The sequence below is a fragment of the Marmota monax genome, unplaced genomic scaffold (assembly GCF_021218885.2).
Source record: "Marmota monax isolate L192 unplaced genomic scaffold, Marmota_monax_Labrador192_F-V1.1 WCK01_AAM20220418_F8-fsc00249, whole genome shotgun sequence".
NCBI lineage: Eukaryota > Metazoa > Chordata > Mammalia > Rodentia > Sciuridae > Marmota > Marmota monax.
Genome location: NW_026694242.1, coordinates 1,770,788 through 1,790,594, shown reverse-complemented (window position 1 = coordinate 1,790,594; position 19,807 = coordinate 1,770,788). Strand labels below are relative to the sequence as shown.

At 45.0% G+C, this 19,807-nt stretch overlaps 1 protein-coding gene across 1 annotated transcript in view; it reads right to left on the bottom strand.

Moving 5' to 3' along the window:
* Positions 1-283: 283 nt before the first annotated feature.
* Positions 284-19,807, bottom strand: part of Txnrd3 (thioredoxin reductase 3) — a 37,932-nt gene continuing 18,408 nt past the window's right edge. Inside the window, exons 9-16 of the mRNA XM_046466948.2 lie at positions 18,441-18,666; positions 17,231-17,323; positions 10,379-10,455; positions 9,374-9,530; positions 6,932-7,039; positions 3,925-4,020; positions 2,793-2,927; positions 284-2,416 (exon numbers count right to left, since the gene is read on the bottom strand). Of these exons, the coding sequence (XP_046322904.1) occupies positions 2,354-2,416; positions 2,793-2,927; positions 3,925-4,020; positions 6,932-7,039; positions 9,374-9,530; positions 10,379-10,455; positions 17,231-17,323; positions 18,441-18,666 (955 nt within the window). The 3' untranslated portion in view covers positions 284-2,353. The remainder of the gene's footprint in view (positions 2,417-2,792; positions 2,928-3,924; positions 4,021-6,931; positions 7,040-9,373; positions 9,531-10,378; positions 10,456-17,230; positions 17,324-18,440; positions 18,667-19,807) is intronic.

Genomic DNA, 19,807 nt, shown 5'->3' with positions numbered 1-19,807 from the left:
TTAGGAACTTCAGCAAGAACCTACCACAGCCACCGCTCAGGACCACTGACCCCAAAGGTGTCTTGCATTTCCCTGCTGTTTACGACGATGACGTGAACTCAGAGCTGAGTGTGAGCTCCAGGCTTCTTCTGTCGGAATGGTAACCCCACGAATTTTATTGTGTCTGTTTAGGGGTAACTGACCCCAAGACACTCGAGTTGGCTGATCACATCAGTACTAATTTTAGTTTTCCTTCCTAAATGTGTTGATCATCTCTTGCTGGGTAAAAAAATTACTCCAAAAATTAGCAGCTTAAATCATGAGCACTTATTATTTCACAGTTCCTGAGGGTCAGGAGACTGGGAGTGCCCAAACTGGATGGATTTGGCCCCAAGTGCCTCACAGAGATGCCGTTAAGCTTCTGGCCCAGGGAATCTTGGCTGCAGCAGTGTCCCTTCTTGAGCTCCTTCACAGGGACATGTCAGACTTCAGAATCTTGGTGGTGGCTGGGGACTTCAGTTCTTCACCACTAGGGCCTCTCCAGGAACTTCCTGAGTGCCTTCATGACACAAAGCTCTCTTCTCCCACAGCAAGTGAGAGCAAGCGCCCATGCAGGACCAAAAGTTGATCTGCAGTCCTTTTATGATCGAATTTTAGAAGTGACATAGGCTCATGGTCACCCAGACCTACCTTGGTAAAGTGGGGGAGGGGACCACACAGGGATGTGATTACCAGGACTTGGGGATCCCACTTGGAGGTTGCCTGTGAAAGTATGCAAGAGACCAGTCCCTTCTCTGCCTACCTGCTGGCTGTACTGCTGCGTGTCTACAGTAGCTCTCCTTATCAGGGACCTTATTCCTCAGCGCTAAAGCCAAGCCACTCTACGCCAATGCGCTCCAGAGTGTGGACCTCATCCAGGTAGCTCTGTGAGGTGGGCAGCACTGTCTGCACTCAACAAAGGAAGAGGAGGAAAAGCCAACCAGCACATTCTGTCACATCTCGTAAGCCACGGAGCAGGCATGCCCACGTGGGTCACTCTCCAAAGCCGAGATCTTTCCATAGTCCCCTCCTTCCTGTGAACTGACTCCTGGTCTTAAGGTGCATTTCCATCTCGATCTCCCATTCATTCAGCTCGGGCCACCCCACACTCCACTCCCCCCATGTGACATGAACTTTAAGGTCTGGGTTCCCAGTGTAGCTCTACAGCAGGGACCCTCTGGCCCATCCCTATATGACCCCAGACCTTTGACTTCTGGTAAGCCTAGGCTCTGTGGCCTACCATAGGCCGCAAAATGTCCCTCTCCAAGTGGCGTTCCGGACTTGCTTGCTGGTTTTACAATTCACTTTTAAAACTTATGCCTAGAAACTGTGGCCACACAACTCTGTCATGATGTAGCCCCGGGCTACCTCTCCAGGGAGCAAGAGGCCCGCAGGAGGGTGAACTAGGCAGCAGTGTAAGAGGCTGTCTAAGGGCCTCTGTCCCCATGGACCTTTCCGTCGCAGATGTAAGTTCAAATTAAACCGCTAACTATCACCTGTTTCTTTTCTGAACTTGTCTACATTAAACAGATCATGACTGAAACATTTTCACCAGCCTGAAAACAGATTTCCCATCTTACAGTACTGAAAACGTCTTTTAATATCACTCTTAAAAATCAACAACAAGAAGAAATTCAAGTACTTGTCTCTGACACGAGCTGTCTCACCAGTCTAGAGATACCTACTAATAAGAGGAGAGTCACTTCCAGGTGACAGACACCAGGAAATGTCCAGGAAGGTGAAGCCCAATTCAGGATTTTGACAGCAGGTTAAAATGTCGCTTAAAGGACAGTTGACTGACACTTAGACCTGGCGCAGAGCTTTCTGCTAATGTCCCCAGTCCTCTGCAGCCAGCTACTCCAATGCATCTCCCAGATGTCACCCACGCAGGCGCGCAGGTGCAACCCAGGCCCACACCCAGGAAAACGGCCTTTCCCAGCCAGTTTCACAATTGAAAAAAAATTTCTTCATAGAAGTAACAAAGCAGGAATAAAAACAGTACCAAGTGTGGAAAAGTTAGCTTAGGTTACTGTGCCACTCACGGTGTGCTGGTGGCAAGGTCGAGTCTGACACAAGAGGGTCGGCCCCGGCTCACCTCACCAGAGGGTTCCAAGCCAGGGCGTCAAGGACGCAGCCTAACTGCCACTTACGTCAGCCGAGACAACCGCAGTCCCCTGCTGCTGACCTGTCCCCCTGTCCGCCTTCTCATCTCTGTGCCCTCCAGAGCCCTGTACTGGTCCCCCAGCAACAGAGTGGGTGTCCTGGGCACAGAGCATTATTGTCATTGAAAGGAATGACAACAGACAAGGAGAACTCGGCAGCAGCAGGGCTACCCTCAGCAGCCCTTCTGGGTGATGTCCAGTCCTGATGACTTTGTGATTTCCAGAGTTGTGAAGACCTGGCCACAGAAAGAAGCACAACAAACAGATGGTCAGACGCCATCACTGCTTTCAAAGAACACATTCTGAATATCGCGTGATTCTTTAAAATATACAAAACAGTTACGGATAAAAAATCTTCCTGACAATATTTTTGGGGTACTGGGGATTGAACTTAGGGGCCCTCGACCCCTGAGGCCCATCCCCAGCCCTATTTTGTATTTTATTGAGAGACAGGGTCTCGCTGAGTTGCTCAGGGCCTCGCTGTTGCTGAGGCTGGCCTCCAACTTGCGATCCTCCTGCCTCAGCCTCCCGAGCCCGGCTTGATAATACTGTTGATATTGGTTTTTCAAAGTGCATCAAGTAAAGTCAATTCATAACCCTCCTGCTCCCTACCTCCCCACATGTGGGGTGGATTCCGATGGTGTCATCCAGCAGCTGTTTGGTGAGCCCACACTTCATGGCGGCTGCGAATCCTTGGGTAATCTCACCGGCGTTTGGTCCAAGAATATGAAATCCTATCACTCGATCCTTTAATACAGGAGCCAAACAAAGAGAATCCCAGGAGGTTAATGGTCTGAAAAGGAATCTCTTCACTCCAAGTTCAGTTCAAATCGACAGCCTCTCCTACAGGAGGACTCTCATGTTGAACCGAGCAGAGAACATTACCATGAAAAGGAGCCTCTGTAAGATTCTGTGAAATGAGCCGGTAAATGCGCATCCAGAGTTAATTTGCACTCAAATTTACTAGAACAAGCAATTTACCCACTGCATGAAGGAGTTCATTAGGATGATGTAGATTTCGGAATTATGCTGAGATAGTGCTAAACAACAACAGCACAAATCTGAATTAAAGCCCAGCACTGGGATAATTTGAAGGTGTCGGATTTTGCTGCAAAAGCGGAGACTGTCAGCCCAGGGAACAGTTGTCCCCTGCTTCTTCCATGAAGCAGGAAGCGAGGAGTAGCCAACACGAGGCTGTCACCGAGGTCTGCCCGCCATGAGGTCTGGGGTGCACGGGATGAGCACACCTCTGAGGTCAGAAGCGAGATTCACAGCCAACTTCAATCCTCCTGCCTCAGCCTCCCAAGCCACTGGGATTACAGGTGTGGGCCACCACAAACACAGACCCGCACCAGGCAGATGATGACCCAAATTTTCACATTCACCCCGTTCTAAGCCATCAAGCCATCAGGAGGGCTCTGGACAGAGACAACCGCCACTGATGTATTCTGAGAGGGGACGGGCAAACCTCAGGGACAACCGGTCACTGCTGGACCTCTGCGGCCATGTCAACAGGAAAACCCCATGAAGGAGCTCACTCTGGACCCCAAAGCTATCTTTAAAGATATTCTAAAAATCCAAACCCTAAGAAGAAAAGCTACCTTTTAAAATTATAGCATTTAGGGCTGGGGTCCTGGCTCAGGCATGCACAAATCCCTGGGCTGGATCCCCAGGGTCACAAAATCAATCAGTCCAATCCAATCCCATCCAATGACAGCATTTCTGCTCCCAGTCCCTTACGTACACTGTCAAATTTGTTGCAGATTATCTTCGCATAACAAGTGTTATTGTCTCTGCCGGCTATTGTCCATTCGAGAGGCCAGAATAGAGTGTGGTACACCTAAAGGTGGGGAGACAGAAACAGGCAAGGTTAGTGCACACAGGTTAGTCCACTCCTTGGTGGACTAACAGCTTCAGAAAGTTAAAGTTTGATGATCCCAACATGATCGGCTGGGTGAGAGCATTTGGGCCAGAAGTCCTGAAGTGTCAGCTGCAACCAAAGTGTGCCGACTTTATTTTGTTTCACTATTAGCCAAAAAAATCAATTTTCTATGAACCAAATTCAATTTTCAAACATTTACTGAGTACGAAGCCAACGTACCAGGAAAGATAAAGATCTCTGTCTTCATCTTTATGTTCATATGCAAAAACAAAAGTTAGAAGAGTAGAAGAAACAAAGTAGTTCAAGCCATTCAAAGAAATGAAGCACATAATCTGTGATACTTGAAAAGCAAGGGTTACTTCCTTCACATTTCTGTCCTCTAAGTCCTCATGCCCACGCCCTGGGTGAGCCTCTTTGTTTTCTGGATCTGGCTGAGTCCTCCAAAAACCAGAACCAAGTACACACCTGGCCCATCTGCTCAGGATGGCTTCCTTCTCCCTGCGTAGAACCTCTGAATCACTCGCACTGAAGGCAAAGAATGAATGCTGGGTGACAAAGAAAAGTGTTCTGAACTAGAATCACCAGCGGATGAATGTAAATACAACAGTGCTCTTCAGAATGGTGACAGGCACGGAGTCTCAAAGTCTCTTAAAAGGCCTTTCAAACAGTCCACTGGCCCCCACACCCTGTCTGTCCAGTTTCCCCTCCAGAGGTGCATGGTGTCAGCCATTCTGAGATCTTCAGATTGGTCTCCTGCCTTCCCCTACAGCTGCTAGATTTTTTAAAAATCTCTGGGTTACTTGCTCCTCATCTATTTGCTTTTCTTTGTCAAATTTTATTGCTAGTCATCTACTATGGCCTTAACATTTGGGTCCTCCCCAAATTCCTATGTTGAAATTCCAACCTCCTTGGGAGCTCTCGGGGTGGAGCCCTGACCAATGTGATTAGCGCCCTCATGAACAAGGCCACAGAGGGCCACCTTGCTCCTGCCATCCGCTGGCACACACTGACAGCCATCTATGAACCAAAAGAAGCTCCTCCCTCGCTTAGACACCAAATCTGCCTTGATCTTGGATCCTCAGCCTCCAGAACTATACGAAATAGGTCTCTGTGGTTTATGAGCTACCAAGTCACGGGAACCTGTTGGAGCAGCTCAACAGATGACACACCATCCTGGACGGGTCTTTAAAGTCTCCACTTTGCCCTCAAAAGTTCACAGACACCACTCGTGTCTTTAGCACAGCATGTTGTTATGAAGAAGCCCGAGGTCAGCCTGGGACCCCGTCTGCTGGGCATGACTAGCTTTCTCTGTGTGTCTTGGGGACAAGGATCAGTAACTTAAACGTAGGGCATGTCTGTGTCTATCAGTTTCTCCTAGAAGAAGGTATACTATTTCAATCTTTAGGTTAAGACCTTATTTAGTAACAGGGATGTTTTCTTTTGTCATTTTTCTGATTACTATGTTGGAGGCTTCCCAAATGCTTCCATAAGGAATTAAAAACACAAATAGAGTCAGCGCGTACCTGTCATCCCAGTGGCTCAGGCTGAGGCAGGAGGATCGAGTTCAAAGCCACCCTCAGCAAAAGCCAGGTGCTAAACCCCTGTCTCTAAATAAAATACAAATAGGGCTGGGGATGGGGCTCAGTGGTCGAGGGCCCCTGAGTCCAATCCCTGGTACCAAAAAAAAAAAAAAAAAAACCCACAATCAGATCAGATTTTGGCTTCTGTCAAAATGCAAAAACTAAGTAAATAAAATAGGTGAATTGATTTGCAGTAGGCCTGAGGGGAAATACCTAAAAGTAAGCCCCCAAAGTTGGACACCTTGTTTCTGATGCACTCTTCCTTCTACCCGGGGTGTGGCTTTCTGTCCACATCCGCCTCCTCACTGTCTGCCTTTCTACCTTAATTTCTAACTGACTGCAAACAGTTTTAAAACTGTTAAATCCATAATTATGGTCATCAATCTTCTACAACCCAACTTAAAGTTCACCTAACAGGATGGCTCATTCTTATAAACATGTAAATACAAAATGCAAATCTAAAATAACACTATAAAGATGATGATGATGATGATGATGATGATGATCATCATCATCATCATCATCATCATCATCATTATCATCATCATCATCATCATCATCATCATCATCATCATCATCATTATTATTTAGTGCTAGGGATGCTGAGGTACATCCCCAGCCCCACTTTTTTTTATGTTTTGAGACAAGGTCTCACTAAGTTGCTCAAGGCCTCACTGAGTTACTGAGGCTGGCCTCCAACTTGCAGTCCTCTTGCCTCAGCCTCCCAAGTCGCTGGGATGACAGGCTTAAGTTTGGGATTTTTTTCACTTATTTTTTAATTTTTTATTTTTGGTAGTGGAGATTGAACCCTGTGGCACTTGACCACTGAGCCCCATCCCCAGCCCTATCTTGTATTTTATTTAGAGACAGGGTCTTACTGAGTTGCTTAGGGCCTCACTTTTGCTGAGGATGGCACTGAACTTGTGATCCTCCTGCCTCAGCCTCCCAAGCCGCTAAGATTACGGGCCTGCACCACTGCCGCCTGGCTCCCCAGAGATCTCAAGATGACCTTGCACTTCACTGTGCAAGCTTGCTCAAATTGCAAATTTGATACTTGTAACTCAAATGTCCTAACATACACCTTCTGCTCCCTTCTTGCCTCAGTTGTATTCTTATTAGTTTGCTAGAAAGTTTAAATTAAATTCTAATTTGCCTCCAAATAGGGATATGATTTCCTACCATAAAACCACTGTAGCAACTTGTGAAATAAAATAAAAAGTGACTGTGAAGATAAATGGTTCATTAGGAAGGAAATTCTTTAAAAAGGAAATAATAAAACACAATCTTACTTCTAGATTCTCTTTTTTATACACTTCAATAGCTTTTTCTTCTGACAGTCCACAGCAGCCATATTCCAGAGGTGTGAACACGGCAGTTGGAACGCTCATATAATCACACTGAAAGATAAGCAATTAGAGTCCTACTTGGTGACACTTTTTTCAGCAAAAATTCATAAAAGGATAATCAGTGCGAATATTTATAAAAGGATAATCAGTGAGTCTAGTTAAAAGTAACTGATCCTTACAACATCGACAACTTCAGAGACGTTCTATGTCACACTGCTTGAGGACAAACATGAGCCCCCGGCTCAGGGCACAGACCACACACGGGTGGCCACCATGAATAGGACTCACTCTCCCAAAGCCCAGACTTGGAAGGATGAAAACGGAGACGCAGGGGCAGAGGTGGGCACTTGTCAGTTGTCCCTAAAAAGTCATTGTCCAGGGCTGGGGCTGTGGCTCAGTAAGAGTGCCCATCTCCCATGTGAAGTACTGGGTTCCATTCTGAGCTCCGCGAGGAAATAAATGAATAAAACTAAAATAAAGGCCCATTGTCAACTTAAGAATAAAAAAAAAGAGTTCTCCAAAATGTTCAGTTTTTTCTACCCCCTGTGCTCTCCAGGAGCATTTATCCAGATGACCTTGAACTGTGCTATTGCACTAGAAGCTGAGACCTCTATTGACCACTGCACGTGCCACAGAGAGGCCAGGCAAACAGGCAGCTCCGCAGTGTTGGAGTGACTGTCCCCAACCATCCAGGGGAGATGGTGTGTGTGTGTGTGTGTGTGTGTGCGCGTGTGTGTGTGTGTGTGTGTGTGTGTGTGTGTGAGAGAGAGAGAGAGAGAGAGAAGTGCTAACACTTCACGAGGGCCAGTGGAGGGTGGCCATCTCTGAAGTCCTGTGGTTAGGACAGAACCATCTTCAGAGCCCTTATCAGGTTGAGAGAAGAGTGGGCGCTGCTGGCAGACAGGAGGGACCTCAGGAGGCACGGCTGGCTGGGAGGAGGGGACAGCCCACATGGCAAATTAGTAACCGTGGCCTGGGGGACAGGCTTATGATGGGTGGCTGCTCGCTGTTCTCTCTGTGGCTTGGCATCTATCTAAATGAAAGGCGGGGGGGAAACAAGGTCTCTGAGGGCTCCCCACTGCCCAGGGAAGGCCTCACCGACTCGCTACTGGGGCTTCCAGGGTTTGTGATGATCTGGCTCCATATTAATTTTCCAGTCTCCTTCCCAATGTGCTCCCCTGTCTATCCCCAACTGTACTCGCTTATCTATCCCCACTGCACTGCCCTGTCCCCAGCTGTTGGTGCGTGTCCCATGGCTGGGATGGATCTTTGGGTGGGACAGCACCTTTAGCACTGCTGACACCTCCCTGGTCGCTCCTAACGCGGGGGCATCTGCCCAGGTGAGGCTCTGCTCCCCGAGTCCCCAGCGCACAGAGCACTGCACACCTGCCCGCTCTCGTCTGAGTGGCCCACCTACCTCCCAGCAGAGGCCCTGCTTCCTCTGTGAATGACTCAGCCTACAAACACGACCCGGGACACGTGATCACAGGATGGACGGTGGGTTCCCACCACTGGCTTTACCTGGGATGAACCTGAGGCGCTGAGGCCAAGTTCATGCAACCGATTCAGCCCCTGGCACCTGACCACATCCTGTCTTATGAGTCATCGGTGCCTGACTCAGGACCTCCACCCCCCTGCTAGGCCCCGGGGGCTGGAACCACAGTAATCTGTGCATCACCCAGAAAACGCCTTGTGCATAGTGGAAACTCAGAAAATCCTTGCTTACGATAATTATTACATAGTAAGTCAACTGCCAGTCATATCCCTGAGGAACCCTTCACTTGGAAAACAAGCACACAGGTTATTGGTCATTTACTTATTTTTGGACATAATAGCTTTATTTATTTATTTTTTAGTTGTAGTTGGACACAATACCTTTACTTTATCTATTTATTGTTGTATGTGGTGCTGAGGATCGAACCCTGGGCCTCACACGTGCTAGGCGAGCGCTCTACCGCTGAGCCGCAGCCCAGCCCAAGTTATCAGTTATTCATACTCATTTTTTAAATCAAAACTTTGATCAAGATATTACCTCAGGGCTGGGGTGATGTTGGATGGTAGAGCAGGTGCCTGGCAGGCACGAGGCCTGGGACTCAATCCCCAGCAAAACACACACACACACACACAGACACACAGACACACACACACACAGGATGATAATAAGAAACTGACATTAGGAAGAAGCTTACCTTTTTCTTTTGGGAACTAGGGATTTGATCCTGGGCCATTTTACCCCTGGGCTACATCTTTAGCCCTTTTTATTTAGTTGAGACAGGGTCTCCACAAGTTGTTTAGGGTCTTACCAAGTTACTAAGACTGGCCTTGAACTTGGGGTGAGCCTTTTGCCTCCAGCCTCCCAAGGCGCTGGGATTGCAGGAAACTTACTTTTTCTGACGAGGCCCCAAAGAGCCTGCGAGCTAGCAGCTTGCCTGCCTGGATGGCTACAGGAGTCAGCTCTGGTCTGCCCTCCAAAACGTCGCCGATGGCATAGACGTGGGGCACGTTGGTCTGTTCCATATCATTCACTGGGATCTTGCCATTCCTAGTAGTGTTTGGAAAGGAAAAAATAGATATAGTGACTGACCATGTTATGGGCTGAAAAAGAATATTCCAAAAACACACAGAGGAAAGTCTTCCAGCTAGGAACCCAAGCACCTCGGGTTATCAATAATCTATAAGGTTAGCGGTTTCAAATCCTAAGAAGAATGTCTCTGGTCAAGCCATGCACTGCTCAGCTCAGACACTGTGGCTGTCTCCAGACGTCCCCCACAGGCAGACTCAGAGCTCTGGAATTCTTCTCCTTCCCTGACCAAGAACATAAAAATCCACTCAAAATCACAATTTTTAGGTGAACGTCTCCATTTATTTTTAAATTGTTGTTGAGTGCCTGAACTCTTTAAGACAGCGATCTGAGTAACTGGTTGGGCTGGGGCTGGGACTCAGTGGCAGAGCGCTTGCTTCACACATGACAGGCCCTGGGTCCGAGCCTCAGTACCACACAAAAATAAGTAAACAAGATAAAGATATTGTGTCCATCTTAAAAAAAAAAAAAGAGTACTTGATTGATGAAGAAATCAGTACAGAGCAGCCGCGGTACATATTGTGAGATAAATTTAAAACATTAAAAGTTTTTATCTTAGCAGGCTGAGGCAGGAGGATCATGAGTTCAAAGCCAGCCTCAGTCAAAGTGAGGCCCTAAGCAACTCAGTGAGACCCTGTCTCTAAATAAAATACAAGATAGGGCTGGGGAGGGGGCTCAGGGGTTGAGTGCCCCTGAGTTCAATCCTCAGTACCACCCCCTCCAAAAATTCATATCTTAGCAATGCTAAGAGGTGACCTACAGCCAGCTTTGCTTTGTGTGGTAACAGGGCCGTGACCCCATGTACTTACTTCTCATTGATTTTGACACCAATCTTCTCCAAGCCTAATTTCCTTGTACAGGAGTCACGGCCAATGGCTAGCAGGACCTTATTTGGAAGAAGAAGAAAAAAAAAATTATCATAACGGGCACATTGCTAAAAGTTCTTCAGATATTAAAAGGACAATAATGAAATATTATGAGCCATCTCTGCCAGTCAGTCTAGTGTTGGCTTAGGTGAAAGAGTTCGCGGAAGTACAACCTGTTAATCTTACACACAGAAATCTGATAAGCCCAGGTCATGAGTGAACTGTGTCCACATGCTGAAGTCTTATCCAAGTACCTTAGACTGTGGCGGTATTTGGAGATAGGGCCTCTAAAGTAGTAATTAAGGTAAAATAAGGTCACACAGGTTGGTCCTTACTATGGTTTGGACCAGGGTCTCCCAAAGGCCCTTGTATTAAAGGCTTGGTCCCCAGCCTCTGGCCCCACTGAGAGGTGGTAGAGCCTCTGAGAGGTGGGGATGTGCTCTCCAAGGGAATTGTAGGACTTTGGTCTCTTCTTCCACTCTTGCTGCTCCCTGATCACCATGCGGTGAGCAGCCTCTTCCACCATATGCAGCTGCCATGATGTCCTACATGGTCATAGGCACAAAGGTAAGGGGGTCAAGAGACCATGTAGTGAAACTTCCAAAACATTAAGCCAAAAGAAACTTTTGTCCCTTTTAAGTTGAATTATCTCAGGAATCCTGTTACAGTAACGGAAAGCTGACTAACACAATCTTAATCCAGTGTGAGTAATGCCCTTAGAGGAAGAGGAGATTAGGATACAGAAAACCCTCAAACAGAGGAGAGGACACAATAAGAAGGCAGCCATCTGCAAGCCAAGGAGAAACACAAGAGAAAACACATCTCATGACTACTTGACCTTGAACTTCCCATCTCTGGAACTGTGATAAAATAAATACATGTTGATTACGCCAGTTTGTAGATTTGGGGTACTATGGCCTGTGCTTTCCATTACTTGACAAATACCGGAGATAGATGACTTAACAGGAGGAAAGGTTTATTTTGGCTGGCAGTTTTAGAGGTTTCATTTCATGATCACTCGGCCTGTCACTCTGGGTCTCTGGTAGCCCACTTCATCATTGAGGGACAACATCGTGAAGGAAGCCTGTTTACCTCATGGTGGCCAGGAAGCAAAAAGAGAAACAGGAAGTGTCCCTCTAAGGGCATGTTCATAGTGACCTAACTTCCTTCCACGAGGCTCCACCACCTCAAGGTTCTACCACCTTCTAATAGCGCCAAGCTAGGAACGAAGCCTTTAACACATGAGGTTTTCTGGGACATTTGAGATCCAAGCCACTCATTGACCTAGCAAACTAATATAAAACAATGAATTTACAATTTATAAAGGTCCAAAAAATTAACTCCAGACCCAGGTGGCATCTCTGCTTCGAGTCTTCAGAATGCTTAAGTAAGAAATGATACTAATATGTCACCATGATGGAGGTCAGTCTTGGCAACTCAGTGAGACCCTCACTCTAAATAAAAGATAAAAAGTGCCAGGGACACCGTTCAGGGGTACAGCCCTGGGTTATACCCCCATGACTGCAAAATCAAAACCAAAACAGATAAGGACATTAAAAGAAAAGAAAATCCCAAGTCCCTACTCTTCATGAACATAGATATAAAATCCTTCACAAAATGTTAGCAAACTGAATACAGAAACATATAAAAAGGCTCTCATGACCAAGGGGAATCTGTCCTCAAACTGCAAATTTGACATATAAAATCTGTCAGTATAATTCATCCTCTTAACAGGATCAAGAAGAAAACAATGATCATCTTAATAGCTGCAGGAAAATCATTTGACAAAATTCAACACTCCATCATCCAAACAAAATTCTTAGCACATGAAGAATTTTTAGGAAAAAAAAAAAAAGAATTTTTAGAAAGTTCCTCAATTGAATATGAAAGGCACGTGTTAAAAAAACTTACAGGTCACCTCCTAGCAATGACGAAAGACTGAATGCTTCACTCCTAGATTGGGAACCACACAGGAAATTCTTATAACTCCTAGTTAACTCTGGCCTAGAGGTTCTTAGCCCCTGCAACGAGGAAAGAAACAGGCAAAAACCTTGCAGATTGGAAAGGAATATACAAACTGTTTTTACTTGTGGACATGCATCCTAAGTGGCTACAAGGTCAATAAGTCCCCATTGAAAATGAAAATTTTAAAAATACCATTTATACTAGTTTAAAAATCATGAAATTCTGGAAGAAGTTTTGCATGTGAAAGACCTCTAGAACACAATGATGAAGCATCATGAAGAGAAACAAATGCAAAGATACGTGAGGTGTGTGCACTGGAAAAACAGACACTGTTAAGATGGCATTTCATCCAGGGCGGGGAGGGGGCTCAGTGGCAGAGCACATGCTTAGCATGCATGAGGCCCTGGGTTCCATCCCCAGCACCCACAGAACAAAGCAAGTCAGTGCTTCCAACCTGATCTATAAAATAAACACAACCTCAATGAAAATCCAAGCAGACTATTTTCAAAGTTGGGGAAAATCTGTTTTCAAAGCATAGGGAAATGTAAAGGCCATAAGCAAAATTGGAGTTCTTCCTCTACCTGATCTGAAAGTAACTGTAAAGGATCGGTAATCTGACCCATGCGGTCCCAGGGAAAGGATCACCAAGACACACGGTCTGGAGTCAGAGTAAAGAGTGCAGAGAGATCCCCCAGTTGAATGGTCAAATGACTTCAACCGAGGCACCAAGATAATTCAAGAGAGAAAGGGAAGAGTTTTGGACAAATGGTACCAGATATGGAAGAAAAAGCAGCTCAATCCTTCCATCACGCCATACATAAAAATTAGTTCAAGGAGGGCTACAGTTTTATATTTTAGAAGAGAAAACTATAAAGCTTCAGAAGCAAAGCACAGGGAGAGCTTCATGACCTTTGGGGGAAGAGAAGATTTCTCAGAACTGCAGAAGCACTAACCGTAAAAGAAAAAAGAGAGAAACTGGGTTTCATAAAAATTTTAAAACCACTGCTCATCAAAAGGCCCTATTAAAAATAAATAGGCAAGTCACAGATGAGAAGAAAAAACTCCTACTACATGTATCTGAAGAAGGAATAGATACTCAAGATCTTTACAGGGCTCGTCAGATATAAGAATAAGAATTCAAGTCATCCAACACGAATGGCCAAAGACTTGAGTGGACACTTCATAAGGGAAGATATATGAATGTCCAACATGAAAGACTGCTGCACATGATTAGTTATCACAAAGATGCAAATTAAAGCCACAGCCAGGGCTGGGGCTGGGGCTTGGTGGTGGAGCGCCTGCCTAGCATGTGTGAGGCACTGGGTCTGATTCTCAGCACCACATATAAGTAAATAAAATGAAGGTCCATCATTAGTTGTTGACTAATAAAAATATTTTTGAAAAAAACAGCAAGATTCCACCACCCATCCACCAGAATGGCTAAAATGGAAGCCAGACGACATCAGAGATTGGTAAGCATATCACACCCCCAGGCCCTGCACGTGGCTGATACAAATACAAAATGATACTATCTGGCTGGAAGTGCTGAGCGCTTCCATTGCAACATAAGCCCTGGGTTCATCCCTGCACTGAAAAAAATTTTAAAAATTCATAAAGTTAAATATGGAAATATCCTATGATCAAGCCATGCCATTCCTAGATATTTATCCAAGAGAAATTATTATATGGCCACAAAAAGGGTTTTTTTGTTTTTTGTTCTTTTGATACTGGGGATTGAACCCAGGGGTGCTTAATCCCTGAGCCCCGTCCCCAGTCCTTTTTTATATTTTATTCAGAGACAGGGTCTCACTGAGTTGCTTAGGGCCTTGCTAAGTTGCTGAGGCTGGCCTCCACTTGCAATCCTCCTACCTCAGGCTCCTGAGCCGCTGGGATTACAGGAATGTGCCACCATGCCTGGCCCACAAAGTTTTAAACAAGAAATATTCATAGTAGTTGTAATCATAACAGCCTAAGATGAAAAGAACACAGGTGTCCCAACACAGGCAAAGAATGAAACTCGTCCAAGCCATACAGTAAGAGAACTAACTACCGAGTGCACACCACATGGAGAATCCTAAAAAACATCAACCTGAATGAGTACCATATACTGAAGAGCAGAGTACACAGTGTCTGATTCCCTTTATGGGGAGTTGAGAATGGGCAGAGGTAGCCTATGGTAACAGAATCAGAACAGTGGTTGCCCAGGGTTGGGGACTGGAAGGGACAGGAGGTCTCTGGACTCACGGTCATGTTTTGTTGCCTTTGAAGGGGTGTGGATGGCATGAACACCCACCTCTGTCCAAACCAATTAGCCTGTGTACCTAAGATGTGTGCATTTTCGGGGGGAGGAGGGGATTCTGGGGATTGAACTCAGGGGCCCTCAACCACTGAGCCACATCCCCAGCCTGATTCTGTGTTGCATTTAGAGACAGGGTCTCACTGAGTTGCTTAACACCTCGTCATTGCTGAGGCTGGCTTTGAACTCGCGATCCTCCTGCCTCAGCCTCCCAAGCTGCTGGGATTATGGGCATGTGCCACCACGCCCAATTAAGATGTGTGCATTTTTACATGGAAATTACACCCCACTTCAAACATCAATAGCTTTTAAAAATTAGATATCGTGAACAACTTTATACTGACATATTTGGAAACTTAGATGAAAGGGACTAATTCCTAGAAAAATATAACATATTGAGAGAAACTCAAGAAAGAAAAATGGAGCATTTTAAAAAATTCTTTGATCATGAAAGAAACAGAATCAGTGTTGAAATATGTCTCCTAGAAAATTCTAGACTCATATGGCAACATCAGAGAACTCCATCAAACATAAAAACCCATTCTAATATCACACAGAGGTTTCCAGAAACAGGAAAGAAAGAAACATACTCCGACTCCTTTGATGGGCTCTGAAAACCTTGACACCTAACTATAAAAAAGTTCAATAGTGAAAGGAAAATCATATCCCCCTCTTGGCAGCCAAGAAGCAGAGAGAGAGCGAAGAGAGTCTCAAAGGGCAGCCCCCAAGACCCTCCCTCCAATGGGTTTCCCCACCTCCAGTTCCCAGCATCTCCCAAGAATCTGTTCAGCCAATCTCTGAATGGGCGCGTCCACCAAGGCTTCCACCTGCACGTCTTGGGGGACACCTCATATCCAAACTGTGACAGGTGAAAGAGAACAGAAAAAACCAACAGCAAACAAAAAATAGGAAAGAATGTCTTGAACTGGATGCTCTAGTCAAACCCTACAGAAAACATCACGTCTTTGTGATGAAACACGGAATACAGAGAACAAGGCAAGACTGTTGCTGATCCCCATAAAGGCCTACTGGGGGGTCCTCGGGGGTCCTCGCTCGAGCGCTTAGGCAGGAGGGCAAGTATTAGAGTAGAAAGCAGATAACAGGAACTTAAATATGCTCTTATTCACAGATAATATGAACTCGTACACAGGAAACCTAAAATAACCTAAGGATAAATTATTAAATGAGAGTTTAGCAAGATGCCTGAATATGAGCTCTCAACACAAAAATCACCATTTCTACATACCAGCAATAAGTGACAATCTTAAAAAAATACCATTTGCAGCTACACTTAAATATGTAAGTAGGAATAAATCTAACAGATGTTCTCTTGATCTCCCTAGAACTAGTTTAAAATAACAAAGGAGCAATAATTAAATTTAATAGAAATAAAATACAGTTAATAAAATAATAAAATTAATTTAATAGAAATTTATTAACTTTGTTGGGAGTCATTAAAGAAGATCTATGACCGATATGCCTTGTCCATGAATGACTGTTAGACTGAATACTCCCGAAGGAGTATTCTAATACAGCCAATGTAATCCTAATCAAAGCCTCTATTTTTTCATTTTTCAATGTATTTTTTGATCCTTTCTATGTTATGTTTACTTTTTTAAGCTAAAAAATTCTGTATATAAGAGCTCATAAAACATAAATGTACAGCTGAAAGAGTTACTAGCATAGGCAAGCCAAAGTGTTTCAGAATTTTGTATTGTTTACTCTTAAGAAAAAAATTTTTAAAAATATTTTTTTAGTTGTAGTTGGACACAATATCTTTATTTTATTTGTTTATTTTTAATGTGGTGCTGAGGATCGAACCCAGTACCTTGCACGTGCTAGGCAAGCGCTCTACCACTGAGCCACAGCTCCAAGAAAAATTTTTTTTATTATTTTAATAATAGAATACATTCAGTGTCTACTGCCAAAATTTGAAAATGAAGATTATATATACAATATCTAATTCCCCAGGAGTTAGCAACAAGAACATTTGGGTATAGAGCTTCAAGAGTTTTGTTCTGGGGTTGGGGCTGGGGCTCAGTGGCAGAGTGCCTACCTAGCATTTGTGAGGCACTGGGTTCGGTCCTTAGCACTGCATCAAAATAAACAAATAAAATAAAGGCATGCTCTCCACTGGCAACCACAAAATATAAATACACAAATAAAAATCTTTTTAAAAAGAGTTTGTTCTGTGCTGTTACAATGACATATACTGTCCGTGTGTCATTGAAAACTCATGTGAGCAGCCCCCATGATGGTCCATATTTATTCCACTCATTTAAAAAAAAAAATCTTTTCTAGTTGTAGGTGGACACAATACCTTTATTTAATTTATTTATTCTGTGGTGCTGGGGACTGAACCCAGGGCCTTGCGCATGCGAGGTAAGCACTCTCCCAACTGAGCTCTATCCCCAGCCCTGTTCCACTCTTATGAAGAATTAAAAAACATGAATCACAGTGCCGTCTTCCCCTGGTTCGCCTCTGGTGATTTATGAACATATTCAACCAGTCATTGCTCCTATAAGTATACTCACTGTGTTGTACACCTCCTCGATGGTTTCCGGTCCTTCAGTGGATTTGGCCCATACTTTCAGCTTTCCAGGTGAGCCTCTCTCCAGCTGCTGAATCTGGCAGGGATCAGTGGTGTCATGAGTCCATGGAAAGTGACAAGAAGCTAACCAGTGAATCCAAGGGTGGGGGGGTGGCGGGGAACTCCAGGGACCAAGCAAAGAGACAGAAAGGAACTCTGTCAGTGAGCTCCATGTGGGAGGGTGCAATGAACTAGCTGAGATTAGAGGCAGCATGAATAAGAAATGAAGATAGGATCCCAGGCGTGGTTGGCTGAATGAGCTGACCCTGGGCCACTTCCTGAGTACCAAGATGGGCAGGAAGATCGCAGGGTCTAGGAGGAAAAGGCAGAGATCCTCTAATTTTGTCTTCTTAAATCCCAGATGCTTTGGAGGGATCCAAGTGGAGACCCCCCAGCAGGCAGCTGTTAGGAATGAGTGCAGGGATTGGGAGCTACCAATCTGAGTCATTAGCATGTAAATGACTAAAACCTAAAAGCAGCCAGAAGACCACCCAGGTTAAAAAAAAATGCAGAGAAGCCAGGGTTGAAAAACAGGATGCTGGATCCACAGGCTGAGTGGTAGAGTGCTGGCCCACGCTGGGCGAAGTCCTGGGTTCAAACCCCAGTACCACATAAAGTAAAACCAGACCACAGACCGTGGAGCCACAGAAGGCAGGAAGGAGAGCCCTTCAAACCAGAGGAATGTCACACAAAAGGAATGTCACCTTCCCCACAGGCTGTCAGGAGGCCCAGTAAGGTGAGCACAGAGATGTGGCCACTGGGTCTCCCAACAAGCAGCTTCACCGAGCAGGTGGGAGTCAACTAAGTGTGTAAAGGAGGCAAGAAATTGCAAACAGCAGGCAGAGAAGCTCTTTCTGTAAAGAGAAAAGGGGAAATGGGGACCCAAGCAGGTGTGCAGGGCTTATTAAAGATGGGACCTGCTGGAGACGGATGTCTGTGAAAGAGCCTTCGAGAAGATCTAGGACACCTTCTCCAGTGTAAGAGCAAGGACAAGTGAGACCAGTTTTGTGGTTTTTTGGGGGGTGGGTTCAGTATTCGCAACACTATTTAAGTGCAGAGTAATTTATTTAATGAAATAAAGTGAGAAGGGGTAAAATTAAACAGTTAAAGCGAGATTGAGAACAGAAAGGGATCCAAGTGCCATGCAGACTCACCTTCACGGGGACGAATTTCCTCAAGAACTTAACGCCATGTCTCTCCATGTAGGAACCCACTTTCTCTGCCATCTCTTGATCAAAGCCGCGAAGAAGGATTGAACGCACCATAACTGTCACTTCTAAGCCAAAGCCCGCAAGAAAGCCTGCGCACTCCAGGGCGACGTAAGAGGCACCCACCACTAAGGTCTTGCCGGGGCAGTAAGGCAGAGAGAACAGGTCGTCACTGAAAACAGAAATGGGAAGAGACAGAAGGTGAAGCAAGGTCCTGAAGTTTCAGTGCATGATGACCTGGGCTGGCCCAAGCGCATTGTGGGACCTGGATGGAAGGACACAACAGGAAACAGCCTGGGTGTCTGTGTCTGAGCCTCCCGTGGGGGGATGGGAGGGGGACACTCAGCTTTATTCAACATCAAATGAGATCACAAGTAAAGGATTCAAAAAACAAAAATAGGAAATATTAGACTGCACCGAAAAGAAAATGGTTGGTTGTTTTGGCAGTGGGTGTGTGGGGGGCGCGTGTACGTGTGCACACATCCAGTGTGTACTGTGTGGTCGCCTGAATAACAGTGTAACAGAAATGCGTTTCTCTCCTTTTCCCTCCCCCCTCCATATCTATCTATCTATCTATCTATCTATCTATCTATCGTGTGTATCCATTTAGTAGTCTATCAGTCCATTCATCTATGTATCTATCTATCCATCTATCAATCTATCTATCTAATAGTCTATTAGTCTATATCTATCTAAGAGTCTGTTTAATCTCTCTAATACTCTATCAGTCAATATCTATCTAACAGTCTATCAGTCCATCTATCTATCTATCTAGTAGTCTATCAATCCATCTGTCTATCAGTCTATCTCTCTCATAGTCTACAGTCTATATCTATCAGTTTATCTAGTAGTCTATCAGTCCATCTGTCTATCTATCTATTAGTCCATCTATCTAGTAGTCTATCAGTCCATCTGTCTGTGTATCTGTCTATCCATCTACCAGTCTATATCTATCTGTCTATATCTATCAGTCTATCTATGTAGTAGTCTATCAGTCCATCTGTCTATCTAGTAGTGCATCAGTCCATTTATCTATCTATCTAGTAGTCTATCAGTCCATCTGTCTATCAGTCTATCTACCTAATAGTCTACGGGGCTGGGGATGTGGCTCAAGCGGTAGCGCGCTTGCCTGGCATGCATGCAGCCCGGGTTCAATCCTCAGCACCACATACAAACAAAGATGTTGTGTCCGCCGAAAACTAAAAAATAAATATTAAAATAAATAAATTTAAAAAAATTCTCTCTAGTAGTCTATCAGTCCATCTGTCTATCTATCTGTCTATCCATCTATCACTCACTCTATCTTCCTAGTC